This window comes from Taurulus bubalis (genome assembly GCF_910589615.1).
Source record: "Taurulus bubalis genome assembly, chromosome: 4".
NCBI classification, from domain to species: domain Eukaryota; kingdom Metazoa; phylum Chordata; class Actinopteri; order Perciformes; family Cottidae; genus Taurulus; species Taurulus bubalis.
Window position 1 is genome coordinate 33,378,318 of NC_136592.1, and position 23,069 is coordinate 33,401,386.

General features: G+C 47.8%; 1 protein-coding gene across 1 annotated transcript in view; it reads right to left on the reverse strand.

Moving 5' to 3' along the window:
• Positions 1–2,452: 2,452 nt before the first annotated feature.
• The window catches only part of LOC306736028 (ALK tyrosine kinase receptor-like), a gene marked incomplete at both ends in the record, with an annotated part of 325,018 nt that continues 304,401 nt past the window's right edge, over positions 2,453–23,069 (reverse strand). The window contains 13 exon segments of the mRNA XM_079217608.1: positions 2,453–3,592; positions 4,288–4,378; positions 5,210–5,344; positions 5,633–5,734; positions 12,371–12,463; positions 16,305–16,402; positions 16,547–16,676; positions 16,763–16,827; positions 17,217–17,307; positions 18,127–18,313; positions 19,571–19,670; positions 19,672–19,685; positions 20,742–20,897. Of these exon segments, the coding sequence (XP_079073734.1) occupies positions 2,453–3,592; positions 4,288–4,378; positions 5,210–5,344; positions 5,633–5,734; positions 12,371–12,463; positions 16,305–16,402; positions 16,547–16,676; positions 16,763–16,827; positions 17,217–17,307; positions 18,127–18,313; positions 19,571–19,670; positions 19,672–19,685; positions 20,742–20,897 (2,402 nt within the window).

The window sequence follows — 23,069 nt, forward strand, 5'->3', positions numbered from 1 at the left end:
GGCTATAATGGATGAAATCTGCAGTGGAGCACAGCGGGGTAGTTTACATAAATGTCAAAAAGCATTTCATCTGCCACTACGCTACACAGAGACGAGGCATGCAGAGAGAAGACGTTTAAAAACACCAGGGGCCGGAGACATGTCGGTCCTTATGACGTCAAGAGGAGAGACGAGCTGTTGGTCATCTCTCAAGCAAAATGTGCAAAACTAATCACCCTGATTAGTGGAGTCCCATTCTCTCATTTGTAACACATATCTGTTTTTGTTGTTGCACAAGGCCAAATAATATACTTTAGTGATGTGAATGAGGCACTTTGATGACTTCAGGGGAGAAAGGGACGTCCTCCTGACGTCTTTGTCTTGAGCTGAACTGGATGGATCTCGCTGATGGTTTAATATCTCATTGGGTTCGTGGACCTGGAGCTTAAACAGGTGCACGGAAGAATCACCGTTTAAATCTGGATCCATGAGCAGCTCCTACCAGCGCTGCTTTGGGTCAGCAGTAACTTCTCAGGGTCCCAAAGAAATAAAGACGTGATCCGGCCTTATCTCTGCGCTATTATGTTATAATGTTCCATCTGAAGAAGAACAGGACTAATGTGTGCGGTTAAGAGATGTTATACTAGACGAGCCGCTCCATGTCTGTGTTTGATGAGCGTTTAAAAGAAAATGTAATCACCGAATTATAATGTCCTATTTCAATTAATCTAATTAACTTGGCCCCGATCCCAACAAGTGCAGCAGACAGATGAATGCAAAGCGGTTATTATATAGTAATTTATTAATTTTGGCGAATGTCTTCTGAAGGGCAATTTACAGCTTTTACCAGAGCCATAGTACAATACTTTATAATTACAACATTTACAGGTGCAGTTCAGGTTGTCTTTTCACATCAAACAATGGAGGGGGAGGAGACACAATGGATGCGTTTGACGAAGCAAAAATACTTTTCATGTTGACAGTTTTGAAGTCGCTCATTGAGTGGTGGTCGTCCGTCACCGAGCGGCGCGGCGGCTCGTCACGTCACGGCAGAACACGGACAGGATACGGACACGCAAAAGCATAAAAACAACACGCAAAAGCATTAAAACAACACGCAAAAATAAACATTCAGTCAACCTAGATATCAACGCCCCAAAGAGAAACCGGCTTTCACTCATGTGGAGTAAAAGCATTCAGACTCATCTGTATTCCACAACATTCATCCTATAATAGAAAATAGAAAATATGCAAATTTAGGAATGTAGAGTGCTTTGAGATGGCAATTTGAAGGTTAAGATTGATTCAGCAATATGCACTGTTTCTATATCCAGACAAAGAGAGCAAGGAAACGGTTTCTTTAACAATACATTAATTGATAAAAGGTTACTGAAAAAGCCATAAGAAAAGAAAAATCCTCAACTTCCACAAAGCAGTGTTTCATCAGGATGGGGACGTGAACAAAAGGAGCCCATAGAACCAGGAGCAACGACTCATTACATCAGTCCGATGATGCTGTTCCTTCTGTTCGCTAACCTCCCCAACCTGCTCTACTCATCCAACTCTCCGCTGTAAAGGACACGACTCGTCTTCTGCAAACCTTCAGCATCCTTTCATCTCTCCCGTCTTTCTTATGACAAAAAACTAATTTCTTCACCTTTTTAAAACAGCAAAGAAATTGTGAAAACCAGTCAATGTCAAAATGAATTTGTTTAAGTTTGAAGAAGCATGTTCATGAATAATTTATAGAGCCACGTCCAAATAATAAATAAACACATGAATAAATAAATAAGCAGGCAAGCAAACATCAACAAACACATTTTTCCCAGTATTTTTTTTGATGTTGTATAAATGTCTCTGGCAATTCAGTGTAAAATCAGTCTGATACAAGTTGTTTCCCAAAAGGCGGAGGACCAGGAACAGTGGGAGGCTCCGGGTCTGGAGCTGGACGCAACTTCCCAGCTGCTTCAGTCAAACTGGTCACCAAAGTATGTGACTTAAGTTTGGCAAAATATACGGATCCGACGCCTCCTATTGGTCCGGAGACGTCCTCCGCTGTCAGTGAGCACATGGCGAGCGTCCTCGCCTCCGGGCACGACAGATGGAAAGCTGTCCTCCTGTGCCATAAACTCTCCGTCTGATTGGTTCTCACTCACGTGATCCCTCCAGCATTGAAAAAATACATATTTTTAAACTCTTTAAACCAGCCTTTTCCTCCCAAAGCTTTGTTTTTATATATTTTTTTGTTCTTCTAGTTTTTCCGATGTGTTTTAGCATCCATTGCAGATGCTTAACACACCTCCAGGGTTCTCATGGACTCATTCAGCTCAGTTTCAGTGAGAACTGGAGGAAGAAACCCAAATGGCTGGCCGGTCGGGGTGATGGGAAAACCGACTCGGTCCTGACGAAGTGTTTCCTCCCATGTGTCCCGAACACGCGGTCGCCAAAGACGGGGGCGGTTCAGGCATTCGGGCTAAAGCACGGTGGCGTTGTGGCCCTCCATCCTGGGCAGCCTGGGGTCCTGTACGGTCCCCATGGTGACTAGAAGGGGACGGCTGTCCTCGGACAGAACCGACCGACCCAGGGACACAGAGGTGGGGATGGAGACCCCCCTCTGGTGGGCTGCTGAGGAGGGCAAGGAGATGCCCTGCTGGGGCGGAGGAGGCGGAGGAGCGGCGTTACCGTGAGCGGCCTCCAGGGGCGGGCCCTGGTCTTGGTAGCCGTAGCCGATGTTCCCACAGGGGAACCGTCTCAGTCTGTAGAGGGGAACCGGGGGCAAGGCGGCGGAATCTAAAAGCAGAGGCGACTGGGCAGCGGGAGGCGGCGGTGGGGGCAACAGAGGTCTGCAGAGACCCTGCTGCTGCTGCTGCTGCTGATGGTGCAGCAGCTGCAGCTGGTGCTGCTGCTGGAGCTGGTGCTGATGCTGCTGCTGCTGCTGCTGGAGCTGCTGCTGCTGGAGCTGCTGCTGGAACTGCTTGTGCTGGTGCTGGAGGCCCAGCGCCCCCGCCACCTCGGCCACAGTCCGGCCCACATGCTCCTGCCCCTCGCCAGGCACCCTGCCACCGCTCCCGCCTGCTCCCCCCACCCCTCCCTGCCTCTGCTGCTGCTGCTGCTGTAGCTGCTGCTGCTTCCTCTGCTGCAGGAACCACGAGCCGTATGTCGGGTTCCAGAGGCTGGTGTTCTTCCCGTTGTGTCCCTCCTTGTCTGGCGCGTGGCCCTGGGTGAAGGCCAGGTTGACGTGGCCCCCCTCAGGGCTGGGCTGGGTGGCGACGTGAGGTCCCTTGGCAGTGAGCGTGGAGTTGGCTGTGGAGGTGACTGTGTTGGTGGTCGTCATGGTGATGGAGGTCTGCGTGTGAGGGTGCTGGTGGAGGTACGACTGGGCCGCCGCTTTGGCCTCGGACGCTGTGCCGGTCTCGACCGCGTGCTCCCCGCCCCTCCGGCTGTCCTCAGTGGGGTAGGACGGGGGCGGCTGCAGAACCTCCCCATCAGGCACCTGGGCGTTCACCTGCACGGTTGGCGCTGAGGGGTCATCGGGGCGCACAGGGACTCGCTCCTCCTCTTCGGGGACGGGCCCGTACTCTATCGGCAGCGGCATGGTCACCACGTCAGGGTCCTGAAATGATGGAGACCATCAAGAGATCAGAGTGCTATTCTTTGTGGTTCCAGTATTGTCATACATTTTAGAAATTGTATCAAATCCGTAATTTGAAAAAAGGGTAATCATGTTTTAGGCGCCACCATTTCACTCAGAACATAATCAATAACTAAGCTGCAAGTGAGGAGAACAAATGTAGTCAGCTGAAGCTAATTAGATTTATTCAAACTAGAAAACATGAAACTGAATAATATGATTCTTTATGTCTATCTGGAGTAAACATGCTCGATCAAACATCTGAACTATGTTATTTATTATGATTGAGACCTCTGGCATTAGCTGATTGCATCTTTTTCAGACATTCCCCAGTATTCTTTTGTATAAATGTCTCTGGCAATGCAGTGTAAGTCTTATGCTAATGATTTACCACCCTGTTGTTTCCCCCAAAAGGTAGAACTGACACATGTGGCGCTGTGTATATCTATCTATCGCTCGCTCGCTCGTCTGGAACGATAACAAGCATAATGTTTCCTGCAGAAATCAGTTGCGATTACACCGAACACAAACTTGTGTTATCCTTTATAGACAACCGGTACAAACTTAGAGCTTTATCTAGAAAACAATCCCAATTAAAATTAGCAATATTGCCCATTCGTGTCCTTCAAACCGCCCGGCCCTCGTTCCCTCGTTCCCTGCTGGAGTCGCAGTGTTACCTGTAAGCAGTAGTCGATTCTCTCCAGGATGGTGGAGAAGTTGGGCCTGTCCTCCGGCTGATGCTGCCAGCTCTGGGTCATGATGCGGTACCTGGAGACGCACGACACAACACGTTTAATGAGAACTGGTTTCTTTTCCCGCTCCCAAAACAAAGGCTAACCAGCTCATCACCCTCGCTTTAACAAATGACCTCTCGTGTCAAAATACTCCTAATAATTGTCTCCCACCAGTTTGAGTGATTTGTGTTAAATGGGAGACGCAGAGAGGAGGACGAGCTACCAGTGGAGGGACATCCTTAGATAACGCATTTTTAATTGATCGGCTGATTCCAACCGCGGCTACCGCTTTTAGGTGTGTGTGTTTGTGTGTGTGTGTGTGTGTGTGTGAGTGTGAGAGAGAGAGAGAGTCATGTTGTGAGACTGTTTCGCAACCAATTGAACCACAGGGCCATGCTTATTTTATTTGTATTTTTTTCCAGAGTGAGAAGTACGCAGGAGATGCTAAATGAGAGGAGTAAGCTGCCGAGCCGCGGCCAACAGGCGTGTGCACATGTATGTTTTTATAATAGAGTTGGCATGAGCGGCAGTGAGTGAGAACTACAGTGTTATGTGGAAATGGTTTCTAAGCTCTCCATCGGCCTCCCACCACTTGGGAGGCGGACATGAAAGGAAACTGTTGATGTGTTTTCCAGACTGAAGGGCCGTCCATCGCCCGGCACCTTCTGGGTCACAACTCCTCTTACGTGTGAGGACCAGCCAGCCATCGCTGCTTTCATCTTTGCCTTTTGTGTTTCTTCTCAGAGCCCACGCTGTGCATGCGTCACATGCTACCAGAAGCTTAATTAGACCTCGTGGGATCACGCTTGTGGTCGTGCGGCACATGCAAAGACGTTTCGGCATCCGCGTGCAGATCTGCACTTACACCGGACCGGGGCAGTTTTTTGGTGGGTCCATCCTTCCGCCGTTGGTTACGAACTCCAACACTTCCTGGTTACTGCGACTCGGATACGGCATGTAGCCCAAGGAGAAGATCTCCCACAGCAGCACCCCGAATGACCTGCAGAGGACGAGAGAGGAGAGATGAGCTGCAGGGAGAGGAAGACGAAGGAGCGAGACGAAGGACGACCGGGCCATAAATCCGAAAGCATCGTCGGAGCCGAAGCTGTAAAGGATGAGAGCAGAGGACGAGAATGAGATAGAGGCTAGACGAGGAATTCGGGAGAAAAAATAAAAAAACATAAGGCTCAGGGGGTTAAAGGACAGAGGAAGGTGAGGAAGGAAAAGAGGACACATCACAGTGAGGGTGAGCGTCGCCTCCACTGAGGCTGTTGGGTAGGATGCTCACCACGTGTCTGTTTTGGACGTGAAGATGCCCTCCATGAAGGCCTCGGGTGGCATCCACTTCACCGGCAGCATGGCGCGCCCCCCCTTCCTGTAGTAGCTCGCCCTGCAACAGACGCACACTTTGAAGAGTGCGACGCTTGATGACTATGTGACTATTTTTGTTGTCCACTAATAATAATAAAAAAAAGAAAGGAAGATATTTGCAAAATGAAAGCCGGCATCTGCAGTTTGCAGCACCGTCACCATGGCAACACCACTGGCCTCAATAGCAAAGAGTACAAAATAAATTAAAAAAAACTAACATCCAGCAATTAAATCACGGGACTGTCAGCGGCCGTATCGGCGCCGTGATCCGATCGCGTTTCCAGCTTCCCGCCGCGTCGGCGTGAGAGACCCTTTAAGGACTTCTTATCTGGACCGAGAGGGAAGAGGGAGATTTCTTTCCTCCGGTCGATCCTCGGCTGAGCCGCCTTCAATGCCGCCTGGCGCTTTCGCGATGTCAAAAGAAATAATCTGACGCGCTCTATCTGATCGGTGATGGTGATGGAGGTCACCTGGCGCCCAGCGAGGACCGACATGAGCCGGGCGCTGCGCGGCTCCCCGGCCCATCAATACAAATGGACATCAAGCTTCCAGTTAAGCGGCGTCAGCTGTGTTTGGCCGGGGAAAAAGAAAAAAGAAGAAGAAGAAGAAGCCCCATTTGGCATCGCTTGCTGCTGCTGCAGAGGAGTAAATCTGTTCGGCCCCAAGTGATTTTGTCATAAAAGTGGCACTTTTTTACTCCCTAAGCAGTTGTTTGCAAACATGGCAAGTGCTTCCTGATGAATAGACTCTACGATAGCCGACAGACGCAGGTTTGTGACTGGAAGGTTGCTTAGTCCAAATCCGTGGGCCTTTAGGGGGAAGTAAAGAAGCAGCAGTAACAGTCTCTTCCTCTCCGCCTTCAAAAACTCAACTAGAAGCACCGACTGCTGCACATGGCTGCACAGGAATAAGGACTGTAATTACAGTGGGCAGCTCCCAGGTGAGCGTGAAGCAGGATGAGGAGAGGGCATTATGCTCAGTCGGCGTTCCCTGGGTGAATAAAAGCTAAAAACTAAAGCAAAAAAAACCTACAGAAAAGTAAAAGAATTGCCAATGCATCAAATAAAAACAGGGCGGCAAAGAATAGAACAGCTTGGGTAAAATAGTTTTTTTTGCTTGAGCTCCTCAGATATGGCATCAAGGCCTCTGGGCTGCATGACCCATCACATTTTGTCATGAGTTTTAATTTTTTTTTGCTTGAGGAGGATTTTCAAGCTGTGCTCCAGCTGCTCACCAGGGGCAAAGTGTCTGGCCGGCCGTTTTTAAAAAGCATGACCTAAACGTGATCTGTGGAAGTGAAACCATAAGTAAGTCACGCAGCTGAGACCGAGCAGACCGAGCCGCGGATGATTCACCCGACGACTGATCCGTCCTGCCGATCTACGGCGTCGCTCGCCCGACCCATCGATGAGGCGCGGTGTTCCCCGTGATGGGACTTCAGGTTTAAAGGTCAAACGGATTAGAAACCAACTGCATTTTTGCGCCTGGAGGCCAGTAACCAGAGCCAGCGCTGACTGCTCACTGGTAGCTGCAGCTGTGTGGCTTCAGGGGAGCAGTAAGCAGAGATGATTACAGATGACATGCTGTCAAGCCAGAGTAGCTGAAAGGGAGGCGTGTTTACTGAGCAAAGTATCGGCATAACGAGCTGGCCTTGAAGAAAGAATTACACACATGCAGTGGCGCAGAGAGACACTCACTAGTTGGGCTGGTTTGCTTGGCGGATTAGCCGCGACCCAACGCCGTCATCTATCACTTAGAATGACGCGATCAATTCAGTGGGTTTGAACTTCAGGTTTCTACATTTGAATGTTCAAAAACACAACATGTCTCTAGTATTAGCTCTCTGTCCTAGCGCTCCGTCTTAGCGCCCGTCTCTCCTGAAGAAGCCCAGTCTGCTCCTAATGGCGTGAGTAAAACATGGCGCACCTTTGCAAAGGTAGTTCTCCAAGCTGCTTTCCAAATTATGACATACTGCAGCTTCCACTGAAAGCACTGTTAACATACTACTTCCTTCCAACATGGCACATTGGACTTTATCTCCTAATGAGCCTGCAGGAAGGGGATCCGTAATCTGTTTTATTGAATCACATGTTTTCTGATATAGACTGGATTTTCTTATTTCAGTTTGCAGGTTGCTAAGCATCCAGTTTCTCATGATATGTCCCCTGAGATAACCAGATGGTATGAAACACTGCGATACCTCGCTATGTAGTCAGTTATCTGCCTCTTTATCAAGTGATGGAACCTTTTGAAAAGATTGAGGGATAGTAAAATGTAGAGGATAAGACTATCGGTGGATTGGCCTCTTTTAAAAATGTTTTTTTACATAAAAGCATGGGGTTTATGGACATATGTATTACTACTGCTAACAGCACCAACACAGACTACACTGAAAAAAAAAGACTTTTGGCCATGTAATTATTACCTGATTATATATTATATGTGTAAATTCTACAATAAATTATTATTTCATTCCTTTTACTTTAAAAGGTCACTTTGTATTTAATGTGTTACTTTGTGTTTGTTAGTAATTATGAATCCTTATTTTAAGTAAATGTGATCATTCACACCCAGTAACATTAACTACACGACTGGAGTGACTGTACCACCTGACACAACAAAGTCAAATGTACTTGGGGGATACAAGTAAACCTGGCAACTAGGGCTGGGCGGTATGGCCACACATTCATATCACGGTATTTTGTAAGATTCTGGCGGTTTCACGGTATTTAAAAAAAATAAAAACATTCATTCATTCGGAAGATAAACCTGGAGGAACTTAGGACCCAGGAAACTCCGCCGCAGGAAGGGACATACCGGAAGAGTCTGTCTCTTCCTGCCATGTGAAAGTGGGCGACTCTACCCAGCATGCAGTTCGGCAGTGTAATTTTATAAATGTACAATTATTAGTGTTAGTTGCGGGTTATTAATTGTTAAAAAGTTAGAAACCATGACTCAGTTTCAATACATGTAGCTCTGACATGTTGCTGCCTGCTGAAGAACTGTTGTTACCATGTGCTGCACTCAATAAACGTCTAAAATAAAAAATAAAAAACTGTTGTTACCATGTGCTGCACTCAATAAACGTCTAAAATAAAAAATAAACTGTTGTTACGGCTATATGACGGTATATATGAAATCTTTATATATAAAGATTACTATCAAAGGCTGAGTAAATGTTATGTCTCACATGAAGTAATTTTCAAGTAAAATTCACTTGACCATTTTGGATAAAAAAACATTGTTATTAGTAAGTAAACTTAACTTAAAAATTGTCTGAGTAAAAATTACTTAAAATTTCTGTGTGGAAATTGTTACCTTTTTTTTTTTTTTTAAGTAAATGGCAACTGAAACATGTTTTCAGTGTAGGAACAGATTAGGAAAGTTTAAATACAGTCCCTAAAATCTGTAGCTCATAGTGCCGTTTGTGCGCCTGCAGAAGGAAAGCAGGAAGGCAGACGCATGAGAGGCTAAACTAACAGCAAGAGACAGAGCAGGCTTTGTTTGAACGGAGAGGAAGATGGAGAGGACGCGATGTGCAGCCTAATGTGTGTCTGTTCATTGGGTCGGATGTTTTTCTTCCACCTTTAACATGCGCACCAGGCCGGCATTATTAGATAAGCATTAATATTAAAGTCCTGCATCGTGGTACATAGTTCCTGTGAACTATGAACCATGAAGAGGATATAGGGTCATTGGATGCAACTCCTTTCTCAAAGCTTAGTGAATTCCTCTTCATGGCGGCTGTTTACCTCGGGATGATTACTCACCGGCAGCTTTTGTTTACCCAGCTTTTTTTTTTTATTTACCGCCGCATCACCGGTGCGCAGGCATGCGTGCACGGCTTCATGATGGCGTCTGAGAGCGAGTCTGAGAGCGAGTCTGAGAGCGAGTCTGCCTGTGCTGCTCTGCCTGTGGCTCGAATGCCAGAATATAAAAACATGACATTAAGCCTCGTCCTGGTCCCTCGCCTCAAATCAACTCCCCGTGTCCCACGTCACGTCGCAGCAGGGCCACATCATGAACCGGCAACAACACACACACACACACACACACACACACACCGGCGGCGGGGCGCACCAACCCCCCCCCCCCCCCCCCCCCCCCCCCCCTCGCAGTAACGACGATGATAAAAGAAAAAGGTCCCCGGCTCCGGGCTGAGAGATGAAAAGAAAATTCACATCCAGGCACCTGGGAAACTGACATCAGCAATTAAATCAAGCGGTCCTGATGCGGCTCCCCGGGGGTGTTGCGCAACAGCCGTTTCCGGATGCTTTGAGAGTGACTGTCTCTCTCTCTCTCTCTCTCTCTCTCTCTCTCTCCCTCCGTTGGATGATTTGAAAGAGCTGCGCTGATGCAGCTGGATGTTGTGACACATCTCCCCTGCTCTCATCTCTCACCAGATGAAAGGGTGAGGGACATTTCCCCGCCGGATTGTGCCGCCATTGAAACGGTGTCACGTGAACATTGTGGTGGCTCTATTAAAAAGTTTGAGAGAAAGGAGTTGCCCGTCGGAGGGGCGGGGCTACACGACGAGCTGATGCTGTTAGTTCACTTCACAGAAATGGTGTGAATCTGATTATTGTTCTTATATATTGTCGGTTATATGTGCATAAGGAGATCTCTCCTCACTGTGTCCTCTCACGGCTGTTTAGGGGAACCGGTGGTTTGGCTCTTGCATTTTGATTTATTTTGATTTGTCACGTCCTGCGGTTGAAGAATTATCCACACCCTAGAAATTCACTCAAAACTGTTTGTCTCAGTTGAGGCGTGTGACTGGTGACAATAAGACGATGTTGGTGTTTTGTGCTCATGCAGGAGACCTCATCATAACCATCACACCCTGACCCCACACACACACCCTGACCCCACACACACACCCTGACCACACACACACCCTGACCCCACACACACCCTGACCCCTCACACACACCCTGACCCCACACACACACCCTGACCCCACACACACACCCTGACCCCACACACACACCCTGACCCCACACACACACACCCTGACCCCTCACACACACACCCTGACCCCACACACACACCCTGACCCCACACACACACCCTGACCCCACACACACACCCTGACCCCACACGCACACCCTGACCCCACACACACACCCTGACCCCACACACACACCCTGACCCCACACACACACCCTGACCCCACACGCACACCCTGACCCCACACACACACCCTGACCCCACACACACACCCTGACCCCACACACACACCCTGACCCCACACACACCCTGACCCCACACACACACCCTGACCTCACACACACCCTGACCCCACACACACACCCTGACCCCACACACACACCCTGACCCCACACACACACCCTGACCCCACACACACCCTGACCACACACACACCCTGACCCCACACACACACCCTGACCCCACACACACACCCTGACCCCACACACACACCCTGACCCCACACACACCCTGACCCCACACACACACCCTGACCCCACACACACCCTGACCCCACACACACACCCTGACCTCACACACACCCTGACCCCACACACACACCCTGACCTCACACACACCCTGACCTCACACACACACCCTGACCTCACACACACACCCTGACCCCACACACACCCTGACCCCACACACACACCCTGACCCCACACACACCCTGACCCCACACACACACCCTGACCCCACACACACACCCTGACCCCACACACACACCCTGACCCCACACACACCCTGACCCCACACACACACCCTGACCTCACACACACCCTGACCACACACACACACCCTGACCCCACACACACACCCTGACCTCACACACACACCCTGACCCCACACACACACCCTGACCCCACACACACACCCTGACCCCACACACACACCCTGACCTCACACACACACACCCTGACCTCCCACACACACACCCTGACCTCACACACACACACACACACCCTGACCTCACACACACCCTGACCTCACACACACACCCTGACCCCTCACACACACCCTGACCTCACACACACCCTGACCTCACACACACACACACACCCTGACCTCACACACACACACACACCCTGACCTCACACACACACACACACCCTGACCTCACACACACACACCCAGTCGTGATGCCGGGTGGTTTCCATTGGCTTGGCACGTACCAAGAGAGGGCAGTGAAGTGAAAGCTTGCGGTCAAGTTGCACTTTAACCATAAGATTTCTAGATTAGATAATGCTTGTTAAATATATTCATATGGGTGTTTTTTTTATGTTTCTTGTTTGCAGTGATTAGCACGTGTAGAAGAGTTCTCTCTGTAACGGCAGTGAGATCTTCCTTAGTGCGCGATGAGGCCCATTAGCTGCAACAACAGTCAAGAAAATCAATCCTGGGTATTTCCTCAGAGGAAATGTAAAAATGAAAGTGATTTGATTTACATGTTTTGTTCGTATACAACCGCCATCGTTCGGCCCAGCCTGAGGATTGCTGCGTGGAACCGGCGTCTACCGCATGCTCACTCCTATTTGTTTTCCAAAGATCCATTTTTCTTCCGTATTTCTCAGTTTGATGTGAGCTCACTGGGCCGAACCCCGTCTTCAGACCTTATTTAGACTCAGGCGAACTCGCCTGCTGTCCTCCATCAGTCATTCATTTGTACCTGTAAATGTCTCGAGCCATCCCAAAGTCTCCAATCTTGGCGACGCGGCCCGGCCCTTTGCAGGTCAGTAGGCAATTCCGAGCTGCAATGTCCCTGAAAGATGAGCAAAAACAACATACAGGTCCGTAGGTTAATATACAGCCGTAACGCTCACATTCACACAGCTCTGCTCATGCCTGGTCTCGCCTGCACCAGCTTTATAGATGTGCGTCTATAAGAGAGCTCCATGTGTGAAACCCCCCCACCCCGTTGGGTCTGGGGCTCAGTGTGACGACAGCGTTGCCCCGGGCAAGCTGGCAAAGTGTACCGTCTCCTCCGGAGCCTTTATAGCTCTGCACGCGCGGCGCGTCCAGGGAGAAGATGGAGCTGTTCCACAGAATACGAGGCAGAGTCGCTCAGAGGAAAACATGCAGAAGTCTCCTGTTTGCACTGTGCTGGTGTGGGGAGTGTTTGAGGCGGGTTCTGCTGTGTGAGGGTGTGTGTGTGAGGACTTAACATCCTAAGAAGTGACGTCGCACACGGCTCCTAAACATCTAAATAACGTCATGTGGCTGGGGAAGAGGACGCTGTGAAACAGCAACTCTGATGAACGTGGATGTGAAATGACACAATGAGGATAAAGTAATAGTTCAGACTGATCTACACTGAGGGCTTTTTAAGAAAGGGGACTACACTATGCATGGTTGGCCCACTTCAGTGTGCCAGAAGTGTTTGGAACGTTCCACGTATAATATTATAGCACTACTTCCACTTTGATGTGAAATGATTTATGATGCAATAAAACAACAAAAACAACCTTGTGAGTCGGGCGTCCATTTGCTTCCCCCAGATTGAAGCAGTTAAACGAGTGTTTACTAAATTGTGGTATCGCAAAGCAACATTTGCTGTTCGGGGAACAAGTAGTGTATGAATCAATCCATTAGGTCTCAGGAAATGGAATAAAATATATCATAGCATAGAAATCAGCAGGCGTACACACAAAGACAAGTTCCTTTCTCACGAGGAGCTGCAGCTGAATCCAAGCAGTTTGTTTAATGACTCGGAAGAAATCATGCAAATGATTTGTTTTTGCTTGTCGGCGAGAAATGCAGCCGGAGCATCGCAGACTGGCTGAGGGCTGCAGGGAAGGACACGTTGCTATTGTACATGCAGCTCAGTGATGTGAGAGCAGGCTGCTATTAAAACAATATTAACTGGCTCACAGGCCTTATTTACAGCTAATTGTAACTGCGCTTTAAAGAGCCGCTTCACTGCAGCACTTTGAGGAACAATCTCTGTTTTAACACCCCGGGTTGCCTGAATCTACCCGACTCTCCTCTGCAATTTCCAATGCGAGTACGGAGTCTGTTGTAAAAATGAAGTATCAGGAGAGTAGCAACAGAAAATCTGGCTCGGGGTCTTTCTCACTAACTCGGCAGCTTAGTCAGACGATGGCGCTCTGGCCTCCATAGGACCGTCAGGTGACGTAGTATTAGCTCTGTTCGTGTTTTGATCAGGAAGTACAAGGTTACAGACTCCAAGGTTAATTCATTTACGAAATGCATTTTGTCCAATTTTGCTACGTACGTATAAAAACTACGTATAACGTATAAAAACTAGGGCTGCAACAACGAATCGATAAAATCGATTATCAAAAGTGTTGGCAACGAATTTCATTATCGATTCGTTGTGTCGCGCGATTATTACGCCGGGCAATAAGTCGCGGAGAAGAAAAAAAAGAGCAGAGCAAAGCAACTGGCCGGCCAGCGTTTCTGAGATTGGAGTGAGACACGAGAAAAGCTGAGGTCGTGATCTTCTCAAAAATAGAAGATCTTTGACAAGTCGAGTCTTGGCCAATCAGCGTCTTCATGTTCTTCAAACTTGTTTTTAATGGAAGCTAGTCAGCTTGCTATCGCGTTAGCTAACGTGTTTGGTTGTGTATTGTCGTTAAAGTTCCGTTATGTTCCGTTACAGTTCAGTCTTGCTTGTAGAAAACGTAACGTGATGAAACATGCCGTCACCCCCCGTCTGGTTCAGTTCACGCTGTCACTCGTTAACGTTAAACCGGCTCACCGGAGGATCTGGCTGCAGGTTTTTTTTTTTTTTCGACTCAAAGTAGAATGAAGCAAATCACGTCGTTGGGCTTAGCCAACAACGTGACGTCGTGGTCATAAGAGACCCAGAATGAAAGAGTTTAAGGAAGAGGACGCTCTATATGGAGCAGTACAGCTTCCCTCTGTCCAGTATTTCATACATATTGATAAAGCAGGGTATGTAAATGCAGCCTCTGGAGGGATCAATTACAGTAAAAAGGGCTCACATTTGGCAGATGTAAAGCATACATGTGTATGTTTTTAGTGTTAGTCCATTTTGTTGTTTTAATGAACAGCTCAGGGATGTTCAAGGAGCAACCTGTTGGTGCTTTCTGAAGATGTTTTGCAAACTGAATGAACGCTTTTTTGATAAAAACATTTTTTTATCCGATTCATCGATTAATCGAAAAAATAATCAACCGATTAATCGATTGTTAAAATAATCGTTAGTTGCAGCCCTAATAAAAACACACACAAACAAACGATATCAGGGCGGAGGAGGAGCTCAGGTCTCACACTTTGTATCTCGCCAGACGGCAACGCGGTGAACAGTCTGTGGCCGGGGCAGGTGTTGTCTTTTATTATAAAGAATATTAAAACACACATCAGACGGCTCTTGGCAGGCACCTCTTCTCACCAGCGGATTGGGGGCCGAGTCATTTCGATGGGAACGCTCTCTCGCCACAGCGCTATGTTGAACATGTCAGTGATGCTATCAGTTAGCTGGTCCGCACACGGTTAGCAGTGGACCAGGGAAGGTCTCCGGCCCAGAGGGGAACCCGGTGTGTTGAGAAGTGACACCAAGGTCCTGACAAAGCTGCCGTCTTCGACGAGTTGGGAAGGAGGGCGTGCTGAATAAATGTCACCACAGGAAAACGCATAGAAACACACCAAAGCCAAAGCAAGCTATTCTCAGACATGTCAGTTCACTTGTTCATCAGTTCACTTGTCAGTTCACTTGTACTTCATTCACACACCCCGGTTCATCCAGCCTTGAAAAAAAATCTGCCTTTTCTGAGGAGCGGCTACTTCCTCATTCTCCTGCCCTTTACTCAACCCCGGGTAAACACGCCTCCATAAAAACTGAAATTAGTCTCAAGGACAGTCTTAGGATGAATTTTAATACATGTTCGGAGGCAGAAAGGCGGGCTGCACAGAAGCTCCTGAGAAGAGTCGGCCATTAGATGGATTGATGGGGCTTCGCTGTGCCACGTTGGGGCCAACGCGGTTTAAGAGGCTCGTTTGTCATTGGCCAATTCCTCTGAAGTCAAAGAGACGTGAAGGAAGAGGGATGCACTTGAATGGTCTTGATGTGATTATGGGAGCAACTTTGACCCTTTTCTCCCCTTTCGACACGTACCTGACTTTCCACACAAGAAATCCATGAAGGCGGTCTTTGGGATTCAAGAGAAGGATTTTTTTTTTTTTATTCTTTCCCCTCCGGTTCACCAACAGCTGTGAATATGGATATAGAAGGAGACTTGTGCCTTGGATACAGACCGTAAAAAGGCAAGCCGGCTGCCCATCTGGCTGCTCTGATGCTAAACTCATCACTTGTCCTTTCTGCTATCACACCAAAGGCAAAAGGCATGCAGAGTCCATATGTTACGCTTGGACAGATGCAGTCAGCTCATAATTCAGAGTAGACGTCGGCAAATGAATCCGGACTGCGTTTGTTGTCCCTCGCACATTTTGCATCCCATATGTGTACGCATAATCACATGTGCCGTATAGTGTTCGTTTTTCTCTAATCTGTTTAGGTAGGAGGACTGTAGGGCGAGATGCAACACATCCTCTCATCCTCATGTGCTGTGCTTGTTTATGTTGCTTTAACATTGATGTGCAACATGTGAGGTCGGCACCTGTGTATGAATTGGTTCTCCTCCAGATACTGGCAGCCCTTAGCGATGTCTCTGGCCACATTGAGAAGATCCACCATGGTCAGGCTGGACGGGTGCTCCTGATCAAACAGATAGGAAACAGAGAAATACCCAGAATGCAATGTTAGTGATTATATCAGAGGCAAGTGTGTTCAATGACGAGAACAGTTATTACAAATCCATGCAAACGATGTTCAATGATGACGCGCAGCGGCGTGTCTCACCAGCCGGGGTCTGGTCTCCCTCAGGAAGGACTTGAGGTCTCCTCCGGCCATCAGCTCCAGCAGAATGAACCGCGGCATGGCCTGCAGACTGACTCCGACACAGCGCACGATGTTCTGGTGGCTGAACTTACTGCGGGGGCATGAACGCAGCGTCAGAAACGGCTTTGTTGGACCCGCTTGAGAGACAGAATTCTGCTCATTGTCTCAGCGGCTCACCTGATAATGAGGGCCTCCATGAGGAAGTCCAGCTCGTCTTGCTCGGAGCAAACCTCCGGAAGGGTCTGTTGTAAATACAGAACGATAGGACTCAGTGCAATGAATGGCGATAAGTTTGATATACACAGTATCTCCACCGCTCCAGAGAAACTTGAACTCCTTCATGTCCAATCCAAAGGGGGCAAGCCACTGATTTCCAGCAGCATTTTATCGTTATATATATATATATATATATTATATGATATCCAGTTATGTGTCTCCATTCATTATTTGTGCTATAATGTCTTCAATTGCAATAAAAAACTAATGATCTCCTATCCTAAGAAAAGTAATTATTGGTACCAAAGTATGGTGGTGTATAATTAAGTTACAAGTCCCCGTGGTTCTAATTTGATTCAGTCAAAGTTTGAACTTTGAAAAACAGAAAAATGCAATCGATCCAAAAGGTCCTCACCTTGACGGCCACTTGCAGGGGGCTCAGCTCGCCCGGTATCCCCACCGCCAGCCCTTCATACACTTCACCGAAAGCGCCATGTCCCAGGCCCCTGGAGACGCACATGCATTATTTACAGTTCATTCACTTTGAGCTGACGACATCGGCAGCAGCCAGCAGTGAAACATGTCCTTGTTAGACCTACGTCCAAAGAATGGTCACCTGTGGAGTACTAGGGAAATAAATAAAATACATAAATACATTCACCAACAGCTCGTCTCTTTTCTAACCAGGCTGATGAGCTGATGGTGAAACGATGAACTTTAACACCAAATTATCGTTTAAACTTCAACATTTGCAGCCATTTAACTTGATTCATGCTCTAAATAAATCCGAGTGCTAGTAAATATTCATGGGGTCGACAAGAAAATGAATTAATCGCAAAGATTAGGAACCAGAATGATAAACTGGTGAACTATAAACACATGAAAGATCCATTAAAAATTGAAAAAGAGCCCTGCAAAAATAATTCCCCGGCATCTTGGATGACTGCAGTGGACCCATAGTTTAGAAGGCTTTAATATTTCAGGCTTTATTTGAACTGTGACTTCACACACCATGCTGCATTCATGAGTCCACCCCATTTAAATAGTTTGTACCGGTGGATTTCCATTACAATTAAAGTGAGCGGCTCGACTCGTCAGGTTTGGTCAGAAGCCGCTGTGCTCGAGTCAGAGGTGCATTCAACTCAGTGGTTCACGCCGTCTTTTCCCCCGCGATGAGGTCATAATGTTGCAGGAAACGCGATGAGGTCATAATGTTGCAGGAAACGCGATGAGGTCATAATGTTCCAGGAAACGCGATGAGGTCATAATGTTCCAGGAAGCGGCGCATGTCGAGCAGCGTGGACGTTTTCATCTGTCTTCCTCACCTGGTGAGGGAGATGTTGCGCCGCGGTACTTCCTTCAGGTCGTTGACGGACGCCGTCTTGCCGCCGAAGCAGTAGTTGGGGTTGTAGTCGGTCATGATGGTGGACGCCCGCAGCTTACTGAGCTTGCAGTCGGGACTCTGCAGCTCCAGCTGGATGGACTGCAGCTCGGTGTGTTTACGCCTGTACACTGGTGAGCGGAAAATGAAACAACTGAGAAATCTGCATTAAAAAAAAGAAGCGAATAAAACCTTTTAACACATGGTCTTGTAGAAAAGCGACGCTGGCAGCCAAAGCACACAAAGCTTCTACTGTTATTATTTCTCTAAAGACCTTTTGCTTGTTCACGAGCAGTTTTCTTTACGAAATAGAATTCCTTTGTGTCCGTGAAATATTGATTCCCCTCCATCTGATGCCAGATTTGTCTTTCTAAATCATTCACATGCAAAATGTTTCTGAATTAGGTCCTCAGCGTTTAAACATGTCTGGTAGATTTGTTCACGTAGAAAAAAGACACAATCACATGCGTGTGGCAGCAGTGTGGATGAAACCAAGACGGGTAAACAAATGCACCTCCGTGTAGAGCAGTGTGCACACACTGGGAGCCGCTACCTGAGCTTAGAAACACATTAGTTGCTGTGTGTGTGTGTGTGTGTGTGTGTGTGTGTGTGTGTGTGTGTGTGTGTGTGTGTGTGTGTGTGTGTGTGTGTGTGTGTGTGTGTGGAGGGGGGGGGGGGGGAAGTTATTTATTTACCAAGTGCTTTCTAATGTAGGAGCGCTGTCAGCTGCCGGCTAAGCAGCCATCCATCATTAGCACATTTCATTCATCACAGAGGTATTCCCACACCTCCTCAGCGCCCGCCTCGTCTTCGCTAATGTATGTGCACTGTAAAGGTGTGTGTGTGTGTGTGTGTGTGTGTGTGTGTGTGTGGAAGAGCTGATGGCTCAATGAGTGCTCATGTCTGGCTGTAATAGCCTGAAAGCAGCCAAGCAGACGTGTGTCTGCGTGGGCCGCGAGGTTCACTTCAACAACCTGCTGAGGGCCGTCTGAGAGACCAGCCACTGGAGAGGGGTGTGTGTGTGTGTGTGTGTGTGTGTGTGTGTGTGTGTGTGTGAGACAATATGTGTCTCTTGAACAAGCTGAAGACGGAAGCAGAAAATTCAAATCCCACAGTTCAGCTTGAGGCTCAGTACGACTACTTTAACTTTCCCTTCTTTGTTTAAGAAAGGTCTTCTATGGGTTTAAAATAAGTACAGAAATCACCAGCATCATCACAGCCATCAACTTTTAGTTTATCCACATATTTCACCATATCATGGAGCATTTAGCTTGAACCAAAAGTTACACACACTTGTGAAGAAGGTCTGAAAAGAAAGGATGAACAAGTGGACAACAAACTTTTTCTTTTTCAATAAATAAGATGAAACACATCTGGACCTGACTCACTGATCATGACTCCGGACACGGCCAGCAGCAGGGCGGCGATGAGGGCCGAGGTGCCCACGGACAGACCCAGCGCCAGGTGGGAGAGCGACGGCTGGGGGGGTCAGCAGGTGCACCTCTGCAAAGACAAGGGGAAGCAACAGTTATCTCCCCCAGAGGAGTATTAACATTCACTTCGCCACTCTGATCCGCCACTTAATTAATGATGTGGAAGCGATGACGCAACAGAGCGGCGACGGCCGGTGCATGTCAATCCCCTGTTCGGGGGGGGGGGGGGGGGGGGGGGGGGGGCTCCTTGCACTTGTCTGAGCCGAGAGGGAAAATAAATAAATCTGCACACTGAGCGAGAGCGAGAGACACCACATTGAGATAGTGACCTTTCGTGTGACCTAGCATCACAGCATTATCTATTGCTCGTCATTACTGAGAACAGATTTACAAATCATAGGGCAAGGAGAAACTCTAGGTCATAAAGATATCATTGAAATGGTAATAGCCCCGTGATTTGGCTTCACATTATAAAGTGACATTCTGCCACAGTAATTCATTTTCAGATCTACATTCGTGTACTCGGGTTTCATCGGAGATTACAAATCATAATTGAAGGGGCAGCGCCGTTGTCTCCACTCCTTTGTTGCAGTTTAACCAGGAAGAAGACTCATGTGTGCATACAGATTTATACTGTTTTCATAGTCGAGGTTGAAATGTTCTAATGCACAGTCGCAGCTTGACAAAGCCCGTTATGCAATGCGTTGAAAAGCCGTGGTAGAATACCACGACAGCATCCAGGTGAGGCCTTTTGGTCTGAACCCTTTGATGATGAGAGGAAGAGCTCTGGTCTGCTTTCACAGAGAGTTTTTATGAACTTATGCTAGGGATTGATTATTATTATGAATGATTAAGGCACAATTACCCCCCAAAAAATAGCCTTTCCTCAGATAAAGATGCCATTAAGTGCAAAGCCTTCCAGGCTTAATTACTTCTGCAGATTAATTCATCAACCGCTCACTGAGTCACAGTCTATTACAGGTACAATTACACTCAGCTGAAGTCCTTTTTTTTCTTCTGCGTTTGGATTAATTCCACACACTTGTGTGGAAGAGAGGGAAATAGAGAAGGGTCCTCCATCGTGTGTGTGTGTGTGTGTGTGTGTGTGTGTGTGTGTGTGTCAGACCTGTGGCGTTGATGCAGGACACCCCGTCCGGCGCCAGGATCAGGTCTTCGTCGCAGTAGCACACGATGCCGTCCTTGGTCTCGTAGCATTCGTCGGTGTTGCAGTGGCTGCAGTTCTGCACCGGGCTGATGAGCACCTCGCCGTCCCCTTCCATGCCTACACACAGACACACACACACACACACACACACACACACAATTTGTACTCGCCACCATCAAAAACACAAAGTAGGTCACAGTGTCAGTAATAACAATTCAATCACAACTGACACACTTTCAAGACCTCACACCCAACACATGCTGTGTGTGTGATTCAGTCGTGAAAACAGAAGTCAGTTGGTGTAACCGTGGTCTGCTGAAGTCTTCCAACATCCAAAGCCTCCAATCTGTGAAGCAACACTGGATCACATCAGAGCTCTACTCCACAGCGTCTACTTTTCATCCATCACTTCATTTAGTTGAGAAGGAAACAATCTTTTCTAATTGCAAACTACAGCAAGTGCAAATTCAGGCCACCGTGAATTAGTTATGGGATGCCCGTGAAGGCTGGTGCTGTTTAGTAAGCAAAGCAAACGCATCTGCAGAATCTATTTCCTCTCATCTTCCCGCTTTATAAGTGCAAATACATAAATCTAACCTAGAAAACAGTTGAAAGGATGCGAGGAAGAATACAAATGTCTCGAGCACAGATGTCTTCAGCCTACTAATGCCGTGGTGTGATTCTCCGCGTTCTTCTCCGATGAATTTTACATATATTTCTTAAAGATATGATGGGAAACAGCGAAGCGGTCTAAGCTATCAAAGCTCGACGAGTATACAGATGAAGTGTTTTCCTCCTCTTAAGCTTGTTGAATTGCTTGAATTGCCGTGAACATGAAGAATTGTATTGCATTAGAGGGATAAACCCCCTCGACTCCAAGGGGGTCCTTAACACAAATAAACTGAATATACAGACCCTGAACCATATTTACACAAACAGAGGCCTCGCCTCTCCACTAAAATACACACGGTTAATATATGCATACGAGGCTATACGTTCACATGCTCCGACACATTAGCCCAGAATTAGTACCGTGACTCAAGTATAATTAGTTAAAAAGTAAAAGAGGCGCCTGAGAGGAATGAAAGGAGGGAGGAGATGGAGGTGAACTGGGCCATTTGTTCCAATCAGACGGAGCTTTGATTTCCTTTAAAGGCACGTCGTTCCGTTCCTCCAGAGCGGTAGACGCCATCTCTCTCCTCCGTCCGGGCGCAGTGGGACTCGTTGGATCCCTCCTGGCCTGCAGCGACATGAAGGTTTAGCTCAGTGCCTCCCAGCAGGCGCAGCCTCCTATCTGTATTCCTCAGAGGCAGTCTGTGTTCAGCGGATTAAGTTGCCGTGTTGCAATCCGGTTGCCGGTGTCAAACAGTGCCGCTCTGATTTCTGATCCTCTTTTCGGCCTCTCGGCGCGCACAGCGGGGTCGTCCCGGCACCCCCTGCTGCTTTGTTATTTGAGCCAGAGAACCTGCCGGTGCACTTCAAGCTGAGGAGGAAATTACAGACGGAGCCACTCGCGATTACAACTTCAAAACCCCCAGATGCCTTTAACCCCAAAGGACAGATCTTACCGCTTGATATTACGCCCTTATGATAATGATTCTGGCCTCTGAATGTATTCACTCTCAAAACACTCTAAATGAGTCATAACGCCTTCTACAGGTGTGTGGATGGATGTTGTCTGTACATGTTGTCATTCACAGCATGGACCAGTGAAGCAGGAACACCAGCCACAGTAAGAGGAGCGAGAGTAATGTGTATTAGCATAAATAAATAAAAAGAACAAACATTTTGTGTTTGAAACCAACAATCGCAATTTCCGTTTAATTTCCAGCTGGAATTCAGTCTGACGTCTTTTTCCTGTGGAGGAAATGAAGCGTGAGGAGAGGCAGCGCCGCCATTACAGCTCAATGGGAGAGACGCCTGCTACTCTGCTGCAGCCCAATGGACGGAGGACGATTCTACAAAGCACTTCCATTTATATTTCCCATTTTCTTCTTCACTTTTGTTCTATGACTATGAGTGAAGAGGGAGTCTCACATGATATATGGACGGTCACCGCTCCAGCTGAACTTTTCTGTCAGATTGTGTTTCTAGTACCTGTCAAGTGTGTGTGTGTGTGTGTGTGTGTGTGTAACAGGTCTGCACCTGGTGGATTTATTGAGCACTTCCTGCTCTCTATCTGGAGCCGTTTTAATCAAATAATCTGGGCGTGTCTTCTGTCAGAATGGAAAACTCCTGACGCTCATCCCTCCTGACTCTGGCCGTATCGGCTGCTACACAATATTTCTT